General features: G+C 47.6%; 9 protein-coding genes across 9 annotated transcripts in view; 2 read left to right on the forward strand and 7 right to left on the reverse strand.

The window, feature by feature from the left end:
* Window positions 1-1,376, reverse strand: part of SPPG_09468 (DNA repair helicase rad25) — a gene marked incomplete at its 5' end in the record, with an annotated part of 3,519 nt that extends 2,143 nt beyond the window's left edge. The window contains one exon of the mRNA XM_016757635.1: window positions 53-1,376. Within this exon, the coding sequence (XP_016605542.1) occupies window positions 53-1,376 (1,324 nt within the window). The remainder of the gene's footprint in view (window positions 1-52) is intronic.
* A 237-nt stretch (window positions 1,377-1,613) lies between these two features.
* SPPG_09469 (CMGC/CDK/CDC2 protein kinase) lies at window positions 1,614-3,290 on the reverse strand. Its single transcript, XM_016757636.1, has 8 exons — window positions 3,062-3,290; window positions 2,793-2,910; window positions 2,638-2,719; window positions 2,478-2,566; window positions 2,286-2,412; window positions 2,194-2,230; window positions 1,983-2,124; window positions 1,614-1,923 (listed from the first exon to the last, which is right to left on the reverse strand). Exons 1-8 carry the CDS (start codon window positions 3,253-3,255, stop codon window positions 1,828-1,830), a joined length of 885 nt encoding a protein of 294 aa, XP_016605543.1. The 5' UTR covers window positions 3,256-3,290; the 3' UTR covers window positions 1,614-1,827.
* Window positions 3,291-3,419: 129 nt separating this feature from the next.
* On the reverse strand, window positions 3,420-5,268 carry SPPG_09470 (uncharacterized protein). Its single transcript, XM_016757637.1, has 8 exons — window positions 5,063-5,268; window positions 4,970-4,981; window positions 4,709-4,823; window positions 4,504-4,635; window positions 4,290-4,442; window positions 4,046-4,224; window positions 3,844-3,985; window positions 3,420-3,775 (listed from the first exon to the last, which is right to left on the reverse strand). The coding sequence occupies exons 1-8, from the start codon at window positions 5,232-5,234 to the stop codon at window positions 3,724-3,726; spliced, it is 957 nt and encodes a 318-aa protein (XP_016605544.1). The 5' UTR covers window positions 5,235-5,268; the 3' UTR covers window positions 3,420-3,723.
* Window positions 5,269-5,747: 479 nt separating this feature from the next.
* Window positions 5,748-7,795, forward strand: SPPG_07420 (uncharacterized protein). The gene is made up of 3 exons (XM_016755583.1): window positions 5,748-5,839; window positions 5,899-6,029; window positions 6,144-7,795. Exons 1-3 carry the CDS (start codon window positions 5,801-5,803, stop codon window positions 6,340-6,342), a joined length of 369 nt encoding a protein of 122 aa, XP_016605545.1. The 5' UTR covers window positions 5,748-5,800; the 3' UTR covers window positions 6,343-7,795.
* On the reverse strand, window positions 6,266-9,034 carry SPPG_07421 (sodium/hydrogen exchanger 3). The gene is made up of 6 exons (XM_016755584.1): window positions 8,767-9,034; window positions 8,606-8,694; window positions 8,475-8,551; window positions 8,187-8,408; window positions 7,687-8,125; window positions 6,266-7,625 (listed from the first exon to the last, which is right to left on the reverse strand). The coding sequence occupies exons 1-6, from the start codon at window positions 8,999-9,001 to the stop codon at window positions 6,462-6,464; spliced, it is 2,226 nt and encodes a 741-aa protein (XP_016605546.1). The 5' UTR covers window positions 9,002-9,034; the 3' UTR covers window positions 6,266-6,461.
* Window positions 9,035-9,053: 19 nt separating this feature from the next.
* On the reverse strand, window positions 9,054-12,421 carry SPPG_07422 (uncharacterized protein). Its single transcript, XM_016755585.1, has 14 exons — window positions 11,866-12,421; window positions 11,751-11,805; window positions 11,536-11,695; window positions 11,362-11,472; window positions 11,020-11,298; window positions 10,515-10,943; window positions 10,400-10,447; window positions 10,227-10,334; window positions 10,104-10,172; window positions 9,991-10,038; window positions 9,734-9,931; window positions 9,560-9,674; window positions 9,366-9,496; window positions 9,054-9,296 (listed from the first exon to the last, which is right to left on the reverse strand). The coding sequence occupies exons 1-14, from the start codon at window positions 12,056-12,058 to the stop codon at window positions 9,162-9,164; spliced, it is 2,079 nt and encodes a 692-aa protein (XP_016605547.1). The 5' UTR covers window positions 12,059-12,421; the 3' UTR covers window positions 9,054-9,161.
* Window positions 12,422-12,516: 95 nt separating this feature from the next.
* SPPG_07423 (argininosuccinate synthase) lies at window positions 12,517-15,289 on the forward strand. The gene is made up of 10 exons (XM_016755586.1): window positions 12,517-12,718; window positions 12,777-12,881; window positions 12,947-13,012; window positions 13,081-13,134; window positions 13,195-13,333; window positions 13,402-13,625; window positions 13,684-13,744; window positions 13,807-13,918; window positions 13,990-14,201; window positions 14,265-15,289. The coding sequence occupies exons 1-10, from the start codon at window positions 12,632-12,634 to the stop codon at window positions 14,453-14,455; spliced, it is 1,251 nt and encodes a 416-aa protein (XP_016605548.1). The 5' UTR covers window positions 12,517-12,631; the 3' UTR covers window positions 14,456-15,289.
* Window positions 14,462-16,359, reverse strand: SPPG_07424 (uncharacterized protein). The gene is made up of 5 exons (XM_016755587.1): window positions 16,043-16,359; window positions 15,804-15,909; window positions 15,378-15,744; window positions 14,872-15,313; window positions 14,462-14,813 (listed from the first exon to the last, which is right to left on the reverse strand). The coding sequence occupies exons 1-5, from the start codon at window positions 16,291-16,293 to the stop codon at window positions 14,720-14,722; spliced, it is 1,260 nt and encodes a 419-aa protein (XP_016605549.1). The 5' UTR covers window positions 16,294-16,359; the 3' UTR covers window positions 14,462-14,719.
* Window positions 16,360-16,594: 235 nt separating this feature from the next.
* SPPG_07425 (small GTP-binding protein domain) lies at window positions 16,595-17,831 on the reverse strand (the record flags this gene model as incomplete). The annotated part of the gene is made up of 5 exons (XM_016755588.1): window positions 16,595-16,691; window positions 16,794-16,933; window positions 16,997-17,123; window positions 17,205-17,340; window positions 17,670-17,831. Coding segments are annotated over 5 exons (662 nt in total), but the record flags the coding sequence as incomplete, so codon positions are not given.
* Between the last annotated feature and the right edge of the window lie 467 nt (window positions 17,832-18,298).

The raw sequence follows: 18,298 nt of genomic DNA on the forward strand, positions 1-18,298 counted from the left end.
CACCCTAGCTCGATACCCTCAGTCATGGATGGGCTGATCGCTGACATCCCACCCTTCGATCCATTGGAGCTCTGGCCGGTGGCGTCATCGCCGTTCGGCTTTGCAATATATTTGGTCATCTCGTCAGGATTGAGATCGTCATCAGGATCGCATGAAAACAGCTCAAATAGATCGATACCCTCCAAGACTTCGTCTACGACATGGGATATCTCCACAGTAGATTTGGGGGACAGCGGTTTCTCATGAATGAAGAACCCTTGGCCCGTACTTAGTGCCGGATCACTGGTGCGGGACGATTGCCGTGCATCGTCGCGATTGGGCTTGACTTGCTCATTACCTTTAGATCCTGCTATCGTAAAGCCCTTGGAGTCTGGGGCCTGCTCGGTTAAGAAACCGAAGATTCCACTGTCGGCACCCTGCAAAGCCAGTCTACATTCACGAATCTTCTCGTCTTTCAACAAGGTCTGCAAAATCATCTCATCTGCGCTTTCGATCCAGTAACGATTTTGCTTCAAAACCAGCTTCACTTTACCATACGACTGAGTATTTTCCCTTATAAACTTCTCCACCGTTGGAGGGAGCTGAGTCTTACTGAGACGATCCAAGACTTGGATAATGCCATCAGTGTCCAGTCCCACAGATACCGCCGCGTACAGCGAATACTCTGATAGTCGATATTCATGGACATGAGAAGGTCTAGTAACAGGTTCCGAAATGGCCACGAGAAAATCTTGCGCCTGCTCCGCAATCGGTGAGAAAGCCTCCAGAATGATTCGACCATCCTGACAGACCCAAAGCGGGCGTGATTCATGATCAGCCTTCAGAGGTGCAAAGGATAGATCCTCAGATTCAAATAAGTCGCTGATTGCTTCCTCAAACTGCCCGAGATCAATCGTAGCAGAATAGAGCGCATCATCTTCTTCGGGGGCTTCGTCGTCTGGACTATATACCCTCTCAGGAAGAAATGCAGGAGCTGGAGATTGCGTATCTTTGACCTCTCTGCGTCGACGTTTTGGTAGTCTAGTAGTCTGCATGTCAACTTGGCGCTTTATCCCCCTTCGCGAAGGTGCATCACTCTCTGTCGTACACGGTCCGGTGACATCTTCATTGTCGTAATTTCTTGAATGCAAAGCTTCTTCATGAGAAGTATACAATCCCTGCGCTATCGCCTTCGCCTGAGATCGCACATTTGACCCCGATTCAAAGTCACTGCCACCGTCCCCACATTCCGAGAGCAGTTCCGGTTGCGGCTGGCTTGCACTCCCTTGTTCAATGATCCCGTCGACATCCAGCCGGACAGCAGTAAGTCGAGCTCTGGCTTTCACTGCCGCATGACGCATTGAGGTTCGGCGTCCAATGCTTGAACTCCTCTCCATTGGTGCGACTGTTCAAGGTAGCCATCAACTGTGGAGAAGCTCCAGCGAGAACGGGACAGTCACGAGTGATTAGTAAGCAACATCTCACTCGCCTCTCCGCAATTGCTTACCAAGATAGTTAAGTAGCTCCTGTGACCTTAGCATGAACTACCACAGTCTCAAGCCAGCCAAAAACCGGCGTCCGCTGTGCGTCGGTGCAGGCGAGTATTATTCGACATTATGATGATATGTTATCAGCTGCCGACGTACAGTTGCTAGCAAATATATATTTGCATCCTTTAACATTACATGAAGGGAAGCGAAGATTAACGACATATCTGTACATAAGCTAGAATGGGCGTGATGCTGCGAAATGCGTGCGATCTACTGTTGGCGTACATGCGCCATTATCTCCGTCAATTACCGTAGCAAAAGCAAGCCCAGAGCTCATCGTTGGCCACATGATCTAAATTCACAAAGATTTAGATGTGTCGACGTCCGCAAAATATGGGTGCGATAGTGCACGCTTGGCAGAGAGGCGTTGTGCGGGATCATATACTAGCAGTCGCTATAGTGAATCGAACGGATCAGTAATTGGCATATGAATTTTGACGTGCGAGTCCATACCGAAAGGAGGTCGACACCTTCGGACTCAAGGTTTGGTAACACCTTTGCAAGGTTTTGTGCAGTCCAGATGGGAAAGTTTTCCTTATAATCTGGCAGGGTGGTGACGTTCGGCCAGATCTCCTCGTTGGGTGTCCCTAGTGTTCTACACACAAGTTTGTTTGATCAGAAATTCGTTCACACTGTTCTTATCACTTTCTGGCGGCCAACCAACCGGAATATGCGGAAAATCTCATCGATTTCAGAATCGCCTGGAGTGTCATTGGTTAAGGAGTTTCGTAAAGCAAAGGTACGAAAACCACATACCAGGAAAAAGAGGGTGACGTAAACACATCTCAGCGAAAATGCACCCCACGCTCCACATGTCCACTGCCGTTGAGTAGTGTTTAGAGCCTAGTAAGATTTCCGGTGCACGATACCAGAGTGTGACCACCTTCATCACAACGCAAACATTGTAAACGGGGGCCGTAGAGCAAAGTGCGAAATGCGGCAGCCCACCTCATGGGTGTAGGTACGTAGAGGAACCCCGAACGCCCGCGCAAGGCCAAAATCAGCGAGCTTCAACATTCCCTGTTGATCAATAAGCACTACAAATGCGTACTCATGAAGACACGCGTTGCAGCAAAATAGGCGATCGTCGACAGAAAACGATACGTACAATTCTGAGGCTTCAAATCGCGATGGAGGATGCGGTGGCAGTGACAATAGTGGATACCCTTGATGAGCTGGTACATGTAACTCTGACAAGGAGATATTTCTTGTAAGATTTGGCTGCATCGAAGTCTGTGTGGCGCTTATTTAAAGTGTACATACTTTAATAAGGGGTGCGGAGAGACCGTTAGATTGTGTGTCCATGTACTTCTTTAGGTCCAGATCGAGGAACTCGAAAATGAGGTATAACTTGGCATCATTATGCACTATGTCTAGCAATCTGCAGTGTTTTGAAGCGGAGAGGTTACGAACCATTGTCAAGGGCGTCGTTACGAGCGCAGCGGCGATACCAAGCAGCCACCAGCCACAATACGACTACAGAATTTTCGTCTTCCATTCAATAGACCTAAAGTGAGGGCTTTGTAACTAACCTTACGATATTAGGATGTTTGAGCTCTTTCAACAGTGAAATCTCCCGAATCGCGGTGGACGGTACCCCTTCATCTTCGGTCTCCAACCTGATCTTCTTCAGAGCGACGATTTCCCCACTGTGCCGGTCGCGAGCTTTGTAGACAACCCCGTATGTACCCTCTCCCACCTTTTCAATCTTGTCGTACTTGTCCATGTCTGCCAAAGTCAAATGAATTTGCTCTTAGAAAGCAGGCACATGGATCGTCCGATCTTGGGTGTGCGCGTCCGGTGAAACCGGACACAGTCACGTGATTTCTCCCCACCCATTGCACTTTGGGCTTGCTACACTATTGATTTTTTTTCAACTTTTGAAAATTTCGGACTCCATTAGACCCACAGCGAATACTCTTTACTCAAACATATCATGTGATAATCTACCGTCTGATGTATGCATGAACGCTAGTGTCAAACTCTCTCCACGCTGGAACGACGGTTTCGTTTCCTATTATAGGCTGTACACAAGGAGAGAGAGGTGTTGTGCCCGGCTAGTAGCATTTTTTTGCTATGTAGGACTGGCAGTCTCAGAACGAGCTGATACACGACAAAGGGGATATGCACAACTGGTACCAATAGTTTCGTTTGTACAGTGCAGCGGAGCTCGTCACACTACTTTCAGCGTGTTTCACTGCCTCTCGCCTCTAGAATAGCCATAGCTGTGCTGCTCTCGTCCGTAACTTTACGAAAAATGAGACCATATTTAGCGACGGCCCCTCGACATCTCCCAGTACAAATTACCACATACTTTCTGCTTTCCTCATATCGAGACTCTCTATATCTGTCGTGTCTGGCATCACCGTATCGATCTCTTTCTGAATTCGATCTCGGGCTGCGACTCCGCCCTTCACCGGCGCGATGATACCGGCGCGGCGAATATTCACGTCGGTCTAACTGACTGTTAGAAGTTGTCACCGTAATGGTGTTATATGGAAGGTCTGCGGACATACCGGGATATTCTCCATCCCCATAGGTCCTCCGTGCACTGCTTTCCCTACTCGAACCTCGGTGCCGACGTGCCTGATAAGCTTCAGACCGGACGCCACCATTAGCCCCATACCGGTCGCGGCTGGGCCGATCAGATATATATTCACGGTTTGCCTTTTTTGGTGCACTGTCTGCATTTGAGCTGATCAAGCAGTCAGCACATCGTCATACCATAGGCAATAGCGCTGCCAAGCTTTAAAACCTTACCCAGCCATAGCATCAGTAGTTATTCCGTGCGCGGGAGGATTTTCCTTCAATTTCTTCTCAATATCTCGTGCAATGGGAACTGGTATCCGAGGGAGCATAGTGCCGATCCACTTGTTGTCGGTCAACAGCTCTCGCAGAAAACGGCCCATGGACCTACCGAATAAGAAAACGCAATCAGGAAGGCTTACCAAGATCGCCTACAGTGCTTACATACATCATCCTGGGCTTAGCACCAGCCTCTACTTGAAGCTCTTCATCATCATCCAAGTAAGGCTCGTACCAGCCCCACAAGTCTGCAGGCTTGCATACATAGCGCAGATACAAAAATCCTAACGCACGGATATGCCTTTGGAAAGAACAAAAAAGGGATGAGCAATTGCACCCAAACAGCTGATGAGACGGAGCTAATTAATACGCACGCAGAATCTGTGTGAGTGATCAGCCCCTGAACCTGCTTTACGGTGAGCTTCAACGTCCAAAGTTTATATAGTAGGCAAAAAGCGGTGGAGGCGTGGGTTCCTTTAAAAAATGGCTCTATATGAACGAGACACCCCAGTGTCACGGAGTGAGAGCATTATCAGTATGGCACGATAACGACGCTTTGTCACGCTTGGGAAATGCAGCTCTGTACCCAACGGCGAGCCCAGCTAGATGGCGTCGGGGTGCCTCTAGATACTCACCAAGTGAAGACACTTGATGAGTACACAAATAAATTATGCGGTGATTGTCAGCCAACCATGGAGCCAAAGGACTAAAGAACTTTCAGGTCCCACCTTGATTATAGATCTCGTCAATCACTTCATGGTAAGTTTTCTTCTCGTATAAGCTCTTAAAATATGGTGACGAGATGATGTTTTGATATAAGATATTGTGCAGGTTCATCGTGTCCTTGTTTCCGACTGTCTCCAGTCGCTTAGACCGCTTTGAGTCATCTGTTGTCGACATGTTCAAGCGAAGGAGTTTCAATGGGGAGATTGTGACAAGCACCTTACGAATTAAAGTGTACAGACAAATGTTGCGTGGACACGAGAGTGGATCCAACCACATTGAACGTGACCTTTACGATGGACTGGTTCCTACAATAAGACCAGTCGGTATACATGCTCGTTCAAGTACGCAGATCATGCAAGTACCATGAGAGGCCTTTACTTATTCCACGGACATTATACAAAATGCATAGGTCTCAACTTCCTGGGGAGCATCACCTATGGATTGGCGGCTAGACCAACGTTGACTCTGGGGATCTGGATCCATACCAGGGTTTTGAGCAACTATTGCTGCTAACGTCCGTTGCGGATAGAATCATCTCCACAGTCCTCCAATCCTTCAGATGTGATGCCAATCGACTAGTTCTCCTATATCTCCATGCTTATCAACTTCCAGTGGTGGTAGCTGGTTATCCTACTGTGCTCGTCCCGTAGCTAAGGTTACTGTGCCACACGACAAACATCAAATACACTTGGTCTACTCTCCGCTGGCCATGGCAGCTCACCAGCGCTTCACTGCTCACCATGACAGCTCCCGAAAATCAAAAACGGCCACCACCCCCTGTAAGTTTGGTGTCATTGCACATTCAAAAGGGCGAGAAAGATGCTTATCGGAGAATCAGGCGAAAGCTCTCTCGGATCATCTCCTGAAGACCGCCGATTTTCTTGACACTTTCGCCGCACAGCTGGTCGGGAAATCCACTAAGGCTTTCAAAGGAGAGAGAGAAGCCATAATTCAAGACATGCGAAAAAGGTATGCCGGGTTTTGTCTACCCAAGATACAATTGGGAATCTATAACGCACCTCGAGAAGCTAATCACTCCCAATGTACTTTCACTGTCCGCTTTTGTGGATTCATATCATGCAGAGGTCAAGATTTGTCGGGGGACGGGCATCCTGAGGAGAGTGATTACCCTCCAGCACCGTCAGAGGACGACGAAGCTGAAGAGACTGGGGGCAGTATGTCAGATGTCGAAGACAACGGTGCAGCTGACGAAGCAGTGTCTGACACTATGGACGAGGATGAAGAGCATGAGGAAGACGACGATGAGCACGATGACCAATAACCGCCAGGAGAACGGAAGGAATTATATATATATGGAATTGGATTTGTGATGTATCGTATGAACTGGGCTCTGGAAGCGCCGTCTCTAATCGTGACAGAAGTCCACCCCCTGTCATCCAATTATTCCATGGTGAACAGATTGATACGGCTGGAGGACCGCACAGATCTCAGACCGCCTCCTTGTTGCTGCTGACCTGATGGTAGTCCATCCATTTCCACCGTGCCTGCACTTCGTGTATGCGATGTGTCACCCTTTGGCGCAGGACGATTTCCCGTCCAGACATTACCATTCACGTCATGGAACACCTCCTCCTCTTCTCCACCTTTCCCCGTCGATTCAGGCTTGCGTCCGAAGCTTTGAAAAGCAGATCCGGAACGAAGACTACTCGCGATAGGGCGTTGGGGACCGAAGCCCCCTGATGCATGACTGGCTTTTGAGGCATTCCGTAGTTCCTTTCGGCGATTTTCGAAAGCTGAAGGGGATAGGCCGAAAGTTCGTTGGGTGCCAGAGTTGGTCCGCGCTGCGCCCTCTCCTGAGCCGGCAGGAGTATGAAGTAGCCGTTCTCTTGATGGTGACGCATGCCGTCGCCTTCCACCGGTTCGCCCCCATTTCCATCGCGTCCTCGTAAACAGTGGCTTCAACCATTTGTTATCGAAGCTCATGAACCAATGAGTCATATCATCATCCCAAATAGTATTACCCCTGCCCCGTGAATCCTCTTCAACATCGATCCGCACCCCTCGATGGGAGTCGCTCTGCACAAGATCTTCCAGTGATCCTACACTGACGTTGTCCAAACTTTCGTTGGACGCATGGCTGTCCCCGTGGTCCCGATGTATGGATCCTGGTAAATCGTCATCCCAATCATCCCCCTCTCCGTCGCTTGAATCTGTGTCTGGATCTTCATCGTCATCCTCAATGTAGTCATCCCCTGTAGCCAATCCGCTTGAATTGACTCCTTTCTTTCCTACACCTGTTCTAATCCGCAGCCTAGATAGTGCCATGTTCGTGGTGCCACCTAGTAAGATGACGGTGATGATGCATATAATCAAAGTTGTTGTCTGAATCACTCTCGCTGTTCTCATGGTCTCTTCAGTGTCACCGCTAACTTCAAAAGAGAGCGCAAATGCGATGGCACCACGTAATCCCGCCCACCACAACATTAACTGATGATTTCGAGGGATTTCTTCCCTCGGAGTTCCCGGGCGAAGTCGTGCGCTGACGAAATTGATCAGTCGGGCGAGAGGAATGACCGACATGTATCTGGCTACCATACAGATAATCTATGAAGTCACAGTGAACCTTCCACTTCTCAAAGACGTAACAAAATTCGCATGCACATACCAAAGTGAAGAATATTAGACCTGGCCGATAAACCTCATCTTTGAGATTGGTGAATACGGTAACTCCCAAATAGATGAAGACAAAGTTTTCGCTGAGTTGAGATAAAACTCGGAACATATACTTCGTTGTCCGACGAGTTCTGATACTCATGTTATTATAGGCGTAGTGTTTGAGACAAATTCCACAAAACAGTAGTGAGACAATGCCGGAGAGTTGTACACTATTCGAAAGGAGGTAAGAAGAATACGCAAGGAGAGCAATGATGGATGACTCCAAGGACGGAAATTCGTGCAAGCGCGAGTGCTTTAGCATCAGGGCGCCTATCAGCGCAATGATTATGCCAACCATGACCGAGCCAGTGAAAACTGCCAGGAACGAAGCAGCGCCGTGAAAAAGATTGACGATTGTCACCTCTTTCCCTCGAAACTGGCCGAGTACTCTGGCAAGGCAAAAAAATGAGATAATCTGCAGTGGATGTCAGAAGACACTTCCACACCTACTTGAAAAGGACGATAGCGACTGAATCATTTAATATGCTCTCGCCAAAGATTATAGCGTATAATTTGGGATCCACGCGCAACTGGTGGAATATCGCCAGAATCGTTACTGGATCGGTTGACGAGAGAATTGACCCAAAGACGATACAATCAAGCATAGTCATCTTCAGCTCGGGGTGCCAATGTGTCACCACAAGCAAGTATACGACAAAATAGACCAGTACCCTAAAGAAGGACACAAATATGAGTTCCTGAAGATGATTTCATTAACTACTACGGCTGTGCCTTTACCCAATGATAATGGTGGATATCATTGTACCTATTAGAGCGAAAGTCAATATTGAGCCTATATTTCGAAAGAAGTTTTTCTTGAACAGAGTGAGAATGCGCTAGTGATGGTCTTGGCATCAAACTGAACATACTCGTTTCATATCATATCCGGAATTCAAAATGATAGGTGGTAGTAATAAATTGAAGAAGTATTTGTGGTTGAAGGTGACCGTGCTGCTGACTGGGGACAAGGAGTAAGTACAACCAATCAAAAGTTATTTCGCTCCTCCTTCCAAGCAGTGTATGCACTCACATGGCGTCAATCGCACAACGAGCCCGACCATCAAGCCCAGAACGATAGAAACTACGGTTTCGTGAATAAAGCGGATCTTCTTCGACTGCAAGTAGTAGCTCGTCAAGAGGATCACAAAAAGCAGTGACACATAAATGAGGAGTGCGCCAGTCGCCCATTTGTCATCATTCGGATGTGAGTCGGGAAGTGGTACAGAGGGGCTCTCCGTAAATGTGGGCAGTGTGGGCGACGCCATTTCTGACGGGATGCCAAGTTCTGAAGTATGCCGGAAAGCCAAGTCTTGCCAGCTTCATTGCGCAGCAGTCTTGCTTAGTACAAGCTTAGCCACATGACGTGATTACGAATTCGAGCTTATCCGAGACATTCTACAGTAGCCTATTGTATATTTACAGTCTTCATAACATATATTGTTCCGCTGAAGATGCCAACGGTACCTCCAGATACCAGAGGCCTTTGTCTTTCAAAGAAAGGGCGCTTGTTGCAGTTCGAATCGCTCTATGAAGGTCGTTCGCGCCTTGCACAGAACCGAGCTGTGAAAGGATGTCGGACAATGGTGAACATTGGGAGTCATTCGCAACGGGATTCCATAATGCACTTACATTAATGAAATACGTGGGTGACCCGTTCTCGGATGTGGTCACGATAAGATCGCTCTGTTCAACTTTTAGGGCCACAGTAAACGACAGGAAGAAGTTGATAACTTTCTTGTCATTACAGTCATTGTACATCACTGCGCGGGGTTTCAGTAAAAGGGTGGTGTCCCGATGCAATCGCCCTTGTCCAACTACTTTACCTAAGCGCGCCGTTTCTGGCTGTCCTAATATCGCCTTAACAGCCACAGTTCCTCGATCGCACTCCTTCCATGGGATGTTGCGAGTGTTGTCCAAGCGATGAAGCGCCGCGGCGGCCTGCACCCATTATTCAATGAGAGGCATGTGACGGACATCAGATATGCAGAGCAGCGTACTTTAAAGATTGTGACTTCTTTTATGCTTCGCAGCGTGTCGATAGTGTATTCTGCAACAGCGCTGTTAGGGTGCTCTGAGATTGAATTCCTCGTCAGAGAGTCGAACTTCTTCATCGCAGGTGTCGGGAGCTCTGTTGTCAAATTGGAGATCGATCTCTTTAAACCCCATCCTGTCTCATCGAGTGGGGGGCTTTGGGTCTGCATAAGCTGATATGTCAGGTTGGCTTTCAACATGCAATGAATTGTCAGGCGCTTACTTGAGCAATTTTAGGTGAAGATGAGCGTAGAGACGTTCGCGAATGAGTCTATCAAACCCAATGAGACCTTACTGAGGAACTCTAAACAGAGATTGTCTCTACGGAGAACCCACCCGAAGCAAGCTCGTACGTTGTTCTGCATGGTCTCTGGAAGGAACACATTCTATCGGAGAGCCCCGCATCTGCAGAGGGGCTTAGAAATCATTGATTGGCAATTTGATAATGCAAAGACCAACCGTAACAGATTCAGCGCGCCCGCCGGTCCCGCGCAATCCCTCCATCATTGATAGCTGTACAGCACGACGTCCTGCATCGTTCGCTGTGTTCAGAGTCGAGTTACAAGTCTGTCATAAATTGGCAGATAAGTATATAAATGGACGAGCAGAAGTGAACAATAGGGTAAGCTTACCGGCCCCGTGAGAGAATGTGGTAATTGGTCCATGGATGGGCTTCGCTCCTAGATAGCTACAGTTAAAAAAATCATACAAAATGCCATTGAGTAGTGGCAGTTCTCAATCACATACTCTTGGGTAATGATTGTATCCGTCATGATAAGTCGTCGCGTTGTAGACGGGCTGTACTGACTCATTGGGATGCACTGAAAGTGAAGATCCCGCCGCAGTCGGCATTAAGCCATTTGTCGAACCCATCTGGGAATAGGATCCTCCCGTACGCAGTGTGGTAAGGGGATCTGCAGATAAACGGTTTATGCTGCGACTAATAGACTGTGGGGGTATAGACGATCTTAATCCATGTTTTGTGGCTGACATTACTGCGTTCGGTCCTGAAGATTTATGCATGTTGGCAGGTTCCGGTGCTGGGGGATATTCGAGCTCATCGGGTTTCTGATCCCGACCTGTCTTCCATCGCTTGTCTATGAGAAACTCTCTTTTTCTTTTATCTGGAACAGGCTTAAGAACTGGTTTGGCATCGGAAGTATCCACTGGAAAGTCCTACCAGGTGTGTCCCGAAAGTGTCAAAGTTCAGTTCAAATGGTTAGGCATGGAGGCCCCGATGCATCATGCATACCTCACGCAGCCCAGGCTGTTTAGTGACCTCAGCTAGCGCTTCTGGGGGGATTTCAATCTTTAGCATAGCTTCGATCTTCTTCTGTTCTTCCACTTGTTTCAGCTTTTCTTCATCAACAGGGATTATCGCGCTTGCGTTCGGATCCTCATCCGTCTGACGCTCATCCTCATTACCGAAGTCTTTGGTAGATGGCTCGTATTGAATGTCAATGACGGAGTTCTGGATTGCTTTCGTAAACTGGGTTTCTCCCCTTTCGAAATTGACGTCGTGCTTTTTCGACTGGCAAGGATGTCACCACGTTCAGGTGATATTAGATTCCAAAAAGGGACATTTCAAACTCACAGCTTTCTCAATTTGGTTTAACAGCTGAACCAGTTGTGCCATCTGCTGTTGCTCATTGGCGCGTTCTTCGCTTTCATGTTTGATTTGGGTTTTCAGACTGCATATTTCCCCCTTAAAAGCAGAGGTGTGAAGAAGATTTTTAGATGCGCAATACATCTGATCCAGTTTACATACCTCATAAATACGAGCTTGCGCATCAAGGCGTATATTCAATTGGCGAACATTTTCAGAGAGCTCCGCGATAATCTTATCCTTTTCGTAAAGTCTGCATCTGGCTTGCTCGCAGTCCAGCTTTGCTTTGAGACACGCATTTTTAGCGGAAAGGACATCAATTCTACGGAAAAAGTGAGTCAGTAACACCAACGTTGGCAAGAACCGCCAGGTCACACCTGAGCTGCTTCACTTCCTTTTCCATGTCCGTCACTCTGTCGAAGCTTGGTTCTTCTGTAATTACTGTCATACATCAAAGTCCCTTTGTGAATAAAAGGCGGCGCTCTTTCCTACCCATATGATTAGTTGAGGGGATTTTCAACCGTTTATTTGGTCCTTCTCCAGAAATTTCTACCACTGAACGGGGCGATTCGCCTCCTTCTTGCTTTGAGCCAACATTGGAACTGCCCCCGGCTAGTTTCCTTTTCCGTTGTTCCCCGGGTGTCAATATGCTCTCGTGCAGCCTGTGTCCTTCGCTTGCCTCCATTTCTAACGGGCACTGGTCGAAAAATGCAGAAGCCCCCGAGAAGCACAGATAGGTGTGCAATGCAATGCTTAGCCACGCTTAGCAAATGGTCCGATCTGTCAACCATTTGCGTTTCTTCTAGCTACGGGAACATGCTCCTCATGGGAGCATGCAAGTGGAAATGCCGTACAGTGTTTCTCGCAACTATTCAAAATACTATCTGCTCTGGAAACTTTGAAACATTTTGCGAAAGATAGCCAACAAGACAAGGCGGATAGAATAAATCAACAAAAATTCTTGGTGACTACTACCAGATGAGGCCGAAGGATCTGCCAAACACATTCATAAAGTATCATAGTTTGTTGATGCAACCTCAACTATTTCATCACAAGTAAATTGTAAGTCTCGCAGTTGTGCAGTGCCCAAGTGTTCGTAGTGATTGTTGATAACATGATTCGAGTGCATTGAAGTCAATATTTAACCATCAAGCCGGATATTCAGATGGATCCTAGATGAAACAAAAAATAGATTTTTTGGGTTGTCCATCGACATTTTCACTAGCAATCCTCAGCTTGCAAGGCAACGAAGTAAAGAATGACCACCGGAACTAAAGGAAAGGTGCTTCTCGCTTATTCTGGTGGCCTGGACACCTCATGCATTTTAGCGTGGTTGATTGACCAGGTACGTTTTCCTTTTTACCCTAAATGGTTTCTGAAGAAGCTGACAATTGTTTCTCCAGGGCTACGAGGTGATGGCCTATATGGCGAATATTGGCCAGGAGGAAGACTTTGAAGCTGCTCAGAAGAAAGCGCTCGCTATCGGTGCTACCAAGGTGTTCGTGGAGGTAAGGGGACAGTCCCAACACCCTCATTCAGCCACTCCAGTGCTCACAGCCGACAACCGTGATAGGACCTGCGTAAAGAGTTTGTAGAGGACTTGGTGTGGGCTTCAATTCAAGCTAACTGTCTGTATGAGGTGAGTAGTATTGTCTCTTTAGTGAAACGACAGCGTTTTGTGAACGGGCCCGCATCATGTTTTTTTAGGGCGTGTACCTCCTTGGCACCTCTCTTGCGAGGCCTGTGATCTGCAGAAAGCAGGTTAGCAGATCTTCTATTTAGGCGACTTCATATGTACTAAAAGATCCCGCCCACTGTTAGATCGAGATAGCTGTTCGTGAAGGATGCGACTATGTGTCTCACGGTTGCACCGGCAAGGGCAATGACCAAGTTCGCTTCGAGCTTGGCTACTATGCACTGAAACCCACCATAAAAGTCATTGCTCCTTGGAGGGACCCCGGTGAGTAAGCTTAGTTGCAGATTTCGATATTTTGACTCCCGTCTTACTGTAATTGATGTGTTGTTTAGCCTTCTATGAGCGATTTCCTGGTCGACCAGCCCTTCTCGAGTATGCTGCCGAAAAGGGTATCCCGGTCTTTCAGACTGCAGCTAAGCCATGGTCAACCGATGAAAACCTCTATCATATCTCCTTTGAGGCGGGCATCTTGGAAGATCCCAATGTGACACCACCGACGGACATGTGGAAATTGACTGTCGATCCGGAAGACGCACCAAATACTCCTGAGCGCATTGTGAGTTGATTAATCACTACGCAACTCTACGTATGCTTTGCATGTTAACACGCCCAAGGCTGTTCATTTTGAAAATGGCAAACCGGTGAAGGTTGAGAACGCAACCGATAAAGGCACCGGTGAGTGAGTGAATCTATATAATGGAAACATTCCACGCATTAGTATTAATTTGTATCTGTAGTTTACACGGACCCCCTTGAACTGTTCCTATACCTCAACCAACTGGGCCGGAAACACGGAATTGGCCGCATTGACATTGTAGAGAACAGGTTCATCGGAATTAAGTCGCGAGGGTGAGACTTGAATTATACTTTGCATGAACGATAGACCAGTTTTTTGAAGCAGCTGAGTTGGCGTTCACCAGGTGCTACGAAACGCCTGGCGGCACAATTCTACGTGCAGCGCATGTCGACTTGGAAGGGTTAACATTGGATCGCGAAGTCCGCCGGTTGAAGGATCAATACGCTCAGCGCCTCTCTGAGATTATTTACAACGGGCTTTGGTACTCACCGGAACGTGAGTTCATTATGTCGAGCGTGGAGTACTCACAGAAGGCCGTCAACGGTGTTGTCAAACGTATGTACTCTCTCTAGGTCTGTTCTTTTTGATAGATGCAGAACTGACTAGAATTCGGTGCAGTCAAACTTTACAAGGGCAATGTAATTGTCGAAGGGCGCTCGTCACCAAATTCCCTGTATGACGAGAAAATTGCCTCCATGGATGAAGCAGGTGGATTTAATCCGTCAGACTCTGAAGGGTTTATCAAAATCCAAAGTATCAGGCTAAGGGCCTACATGACTCAAAAGGATCTCTTGCAAGGTGGCCGGTAGTTGATAGGATGTTCACGTATCTTTGTTTATCCAGACATTTATGTACCGCATACTATTCATTGTTCTGACAATTCTGGGTGCATCACACCATGTACGACAACCTTCCCTCTTCAGACTGTGGACATGAAGCAACTTGGCCTAAGAGGGAGGTTTTTACCCTAGTACTTTACAACTCTTTCTGCATTGTTGATAACGCATTATGTAGCTCTCGTCTGTGGCCATGGTTTTCCGTCCAATCAGCGCTGCAGTACTTAAAATATAAAACTAGGTATGTGCGTGGGTGTCGGATGATGTTACTGGCTCAGGATGTATCGATAGACGATGGACTTGACTCGACTCCAGATCCATGGCATCATAACTTTACAAGGAAGGATGAGCCATCGGTGGAACTTCTTCACATGAGCTAACGGCGATACCTTGGTTCTGCCGTCCGGCATAAGAGCCAGCTCCAATTCTTCCAACCGCTACCCCGCGAGAAAGGATACAGGCTCGGCTCCTCATTCCCACGTGATGATCTCCCGTGCAGCATTGTTTGCTCGTGTACATGCTGCTTAAGTTGCTCATGTGTGGTAACTCCGTTACAACTTATGAACGTATGATAACACGACATTCCAACTACCGACCACCCAATGAGAAAGCAATACACCATGAGCACCAGATTCACCGGTTCGCGACGTATCGCCCACAAGAAACCACCTTCTTCGCTGTTGTCACTCCTTGTTCCATCTCGAGAAGTTTTAAGTAGCCCGGCAAGACTAAACGCAAAAATATATAGTGCCAGGGCAGAACAACTGCATAGAAACGAATAGAAGTAGCGATAATTCCTCTTTCCCACACAGTTGGCCATCCACGGGCAGTCTAAATGGAAAAATGAATCCTCAACTAGTCCGTGAAGAGCGACATTGAATTTCCATGTACTTACGGTGGTCGTGATTATTCACGCAACGATCGCATGAACTGCAATGACTAGCTCGAGCTGGCCGCCAAACGTGGCAGGTTGTGCAGTATTTTAACGTCATCGAGGTGTGGCCAATCTGCACTATACGAGGTTCTGGTGAATATATTGCCGTACGCTGTGCAGCGTTACTCGGTGTAATGAAAGGATAACTCCGGGGAAGTGATGTTGAGGAAGTTTGTGGCTGAGGTAACGAACCGGGGGGGTAAGAGACGCTGGACTGCCCGATATTTGTGGGTTGATATGTATGGGACGGTGCGGGTGGGTGGGGCTCAAAGGCACCTGTTGAATCGGCGGTAACTTGAGGCTCAGGCTCTAAGTTCTTGGGGAGATACTGTACATCCATTGTATAAGCATTGAACATCAATAGCCCGTCCACATAGTTGAGCTTACTCCAGGATCACTGAAGCTGGTGCGAAACATTGAAGCCTTCGTAACTGCCCAAATCCATACAAACACTGCGATCACCGCTGCAGAGCCCTGACTGAACTGCGGGATTCTGATATGACAGCAAGAAAGGCATTGTTAGATATTCAATTTCGGGCTAAGAGCAGGCTGTTTACGCTGTTCGTAGCAGAGCAAGCACGTAACAGCCTTTCCCGTAGTATCGCTGAGCAAAAATGCATACATACACAAAGACGGAAAATAAAACGCAGGGCAAGGTGATCAACACTAGTCCGACGAAAAAAATGCCTCTATCCTTTCCGGTAAAGAATTTCGTCCAGTTCCACTTGCGTCGCTTGTTGGTTGTGGTGTCAGAAACCGTGGCCAGTCTCGTCTTAGAATCTTGATTTCTAACAGTGCGTATAGTATCTGAGGGTGATTCTGCCCTGTCAATAGGGACACCCAGACTGGGGGTGTTTTGCCCGCCCACCGAGGCCATTGTACGCTACAGGATATTGTGACTGACGTGATCAGTTGGAGGGCGCTGAAGCCGTTCAGGTGGAAGTGCGCCTTGCATTGCGTCCGTGCTAAGCCTCTTAGGTGGATGGATGAACACATTGATTTGCAAGAAAACGTGAAAAATAACTACAATCTCTAACTTTCGGATGGTGTCTTCCCCTTCCCCACCAAACCACCCGCCGTCTAGATACGAAAAAATGAATCAAGGTTTGTTGGTAGTGCGCAACTATATAAAAAAAACATCGCCCCGGAGAACCACGTGTGCAGAGACAATCGCAACCTCATAGGATTGTGCATATCTTCTTTTTCTTCTGCTCGCTTGTACTTAGACCACCATCTTTCTGTTGTCGTATCATTCGAACGACATTATAAAAAGCTCTTTTGTCACATAGATGCCGGAAAGAAACCAATGTGTACAGTGAGTAAGAAACGAAGATCCGCCGTCACTTCGACCACGGGCGATATCCAAAAACTACGTACTTGTCAACATTCAAGCAGGTTTTTGCACTGGTCTCGATAAAATCACATTTCAATCGTCTCGCCATCTGCTGTCCTTCCTCTTTGGAAACTTCACGCTCTGCTAACTTGTCGCACTTATTTCCCACCAGCATTAAAGGTACCTGGGTGGCAGACCCAGTTAGCATAATGGCGCATTGTCAACAGACCGAAGCACTAGCGCACACCTTATCCATATCTTTTACCCGCGTGATTTGCTGCTTAAATCTCTCCACACGTTCGAAGGTGCTTCGGGACGTTATAGAATATACAAGCAAAAATCCCTCCCCGTCCCGTATCCACTGGTCCCGTAACCTGGTTTGGGAACAATTCGAGAGTGTTCATCAACGCCCAGAACCCATTTCGCACGAGCTTAAAGAGACCATTCAAACTTACGCTGTATATTCCTCCTGTCCCGCTGTATCTAGGACCTCCAGTATACAAGGCAATTCATCGATGACGACCTGCTTCCGATATGAATCTTCTATCGTTGGATCATATGTCTGCGACGGGCTGATGTTCAATTCAAAAGCTTGTTCCAAAGAGGGTTACAGCTGCAAACCTCACCTCTGTGGATATAAAGTGAGCAGCAATGGAGCCGTAAAGCAGTCAGACGGAGCGCATTCTTTTGAAGTTTGGACTTGCATGCCCTAACAGAGCGTTAAACCTTCCACTTACCAACAAAATGGTTCAAGCACAACTATGAGTGACAAGTTCAGTTGGTACATGTCCAGTGGGGCCAGGTTTACACCCGTGGCTATAACATGAAGTCCTCACCTGTATAGTCAATGCTTAGAAAACGGAGATCAGATCCCACGACGCACAGGAGAGTAGCAACAATGAAGGGGCCTTTCCTCTTACCTGTCTTTCCCACGCCTCCGTCTCCGAGGACAACCAACCGATATAGAGTCATTGCCTCTCCCCTGACGTTCCGTCCGGTGACGGTAATTGTGGTCCGCGGCGGGGTGTAAATACGTATTAGGGTCAATGAACGTCCGTCCGGCGGGGTTCCTTGCTTCTGGGCTGAAACCGTGGAGCAGCGGCACAGCGCGTCCAGTTGTCACAATGATCCAGGTTCCAACCTACGTCCAGGTGCCTGTGTCCCGAAGGTTGATGTCCTTTCAAACATACAGGGTCGAAATGCGTCAATGCTGAAAGGAAAATAAACGCAAAATGGGAGAAGAAAATGAGTTGTGATTGAAGGACATGAGGCCTGCTCACTTTGTTCAAAGGCAGGACCACTGAAATAAAAGTAGACAGAATCCCTCATCTGACTGCATGGAAGTGATGATGGGGCCCCTTGCAACATCTGATCCAAGGTGCTTGGGGACTTTCATGGCAAAAAAAGTTGCATGTAAAGGGGAAAAGTGCAGATCTCTCAGGGAAGCACACCACTAACAAGAAATCTAAAGCAGCAAAAAAAGGTCAACAATGTGAAGGTCAATCCATGCCCCAGATACAATTACTGCTCAGAAGTGGCTGAAAAGTAA

This window comes from Spizellomyces punctatus (genome assembly GCF_000182565.1).
Source record: "Spizellomyces punctatus DAOM BR117 chromosome Unknown supercont1.15, whole genome shotgun sequence".
NCBI lineage: Eukaryota > Fungi > Chytridiomycota > Chytridiomycetes > Spizellomycetales > Spizellomycetaceae > Spizellomyces > Spizellomyces punctatus.

Excerpts from the sequence above, each read along its gene's own strand:
- SPPG_09469 (XM_016757636.1), bottom strand. The coding sequence starts at position 3,255 with ATGGACAAGTACGACAAGATTGAAAAGGTGGGAGAGGGTACATACGGG. Across the intron at positions 2,720-2,792 it reads TCTCCGCACCCCTTATTAAA|AGTTACATGTACCAGCTCAT; the intron begins GTATGTACACTT and ends TCTCCTTGTCAG. Across the intron at positions 2,413-2,477 it reads TACGTACCTACACCCATGAG|GTGGTCACACTCTGGTATCG; the intron begins GTGGGCTGCCGC and ends GTTGTGATGAAG.
- SPPG_09470 (XM_016757637.1), bottom strand. The coding sequence starts at position 5,234 with ATGTCGACAACAGATGACTCAAAGCGGTCTAAGCGACTGGAGACAGTC. Across the intron at positions 4,636-4,708 it reads ATCACTCACACAGATTCTGC|GCATATCCGTGCGTTAGGAT; the intron begins GTGCGTATTAAT and ends TTCTTTCCAAAG. Across the intron at positions 4,443-4,503 it reads GGTGCTAAGCCCAGGATGAT|GTCCATGGGCCGTTTTCTGC; the intron begins GTATGTAAGCAC and ends CTTATTCGGTAG.
- SPPG_07420 (XM_016755583.1), top strand. The coding sequence starts at position 5,801 with ATGACAGCTCCCGAAAATCAAAAACGGCCACCACCCCCT. Across the intron at positions 5,840-5,898 it reads AAAAACGGCCACCACCCCCT|GCGAAAGCTCTCTCGGATCA; the intron begins GTAAGTTTGGTG and ends TCGGAGAATCAG. Across the intron at positions 6,030-6,143 it reads ATTCAAGACATGCGAAAAAG|AGGTCAAGATTTGTCGGGGG; the intron begins GTATGCCGGGTT and ends CATATCATGCAG.
- SPPG_07421 (XM_016755584.1), bottom strand. The coding sequence starts at position 9,001 with ATGGCGTCGCCCACACTGCCCACATTTACGGAGAGCCCCTCTGTACCA. Across the intron at positions 8,409-8,474 it reads ATATCCACCATTATCATTGG|GGTACTGGTCTATTTTGTCG; the intron begins GTAAAGGCACAG and ends GTCCTTCTTTAG. Across the intron at positions 7,626-7,686 it reads GTCTAATATTCTTCACTTTG|ATTATCTGTATGGTAGCCAG; the intron begins GTATGTGCATGC and ends GTGACTTCATAG.
- SPPG_07422 (XM_016755585.1), bottom strand. The coding sequence starts at position 12,058 with ATGGAGGCAAGCGAAGGACACAGGCTGCACGAGAGCATATTGACACCC. Across the intron at positions 10,448-10,514 it reads GATACAATCATTACCCAAGA|GAGCGAAGCCCATCCATGGA; the intron begins GTATGTGATTGA and ends GTAGCTATCTAG. Across the intron at positions 10,173-10,226 it reads GGCGCGCTGAATCTGTTACG|ATGCGGGGCTCTCCGATAGA; the intron begins GTTGGTCTTTGC and ends GCCCCTCTGCAG.
- SPPG_07423 (XM_016755586.1), top strand. The coding sequence starts at position 12,632 with ATGACCACCGGAACTAAAGGAAAGGTGCTTCTCGCTTATTCTGGTGGC. Across the intron at positions 13,013-13,080 it reads AAGCTAACTGTCTGTATGAG|GGCGTGTACCTCCTTGGCAC; the intron begins GTGAGTAGTATT and ends ATGTTTTTTTAG. Across the intron at positions 13,745-13,806 it reads CGCAACCGATAAAGGCACCG|TTTACACGGACCCCCTTGAA; the intron begins GTGAGTGAGTGA and ends TTGTATCTGTAG.
- SPPG_07424 (XM_016755587.1), bottom strand. The coding sequence starts at position 16,293 with ATGGCCTCGGTGGGCGGGCAAAACACCCCCAGTCTGGGTGTCCCTATT. Across the intron at positions 15,314-15,377 it reads CGTGAATAATCACGACCACC|ACTGCCCGTGGATGGCCAAC; the intron begins GTAAGTACATGG and ends TTTTCCATTTAG. Across the intron at positions 14,814-14,871 it reads TGCCGGACGGCAGAACCAAG|TTATGATGCCATGGATCTGG; the intron begins GTATCGCCGTTA and ends TTCCTTGTAAAG.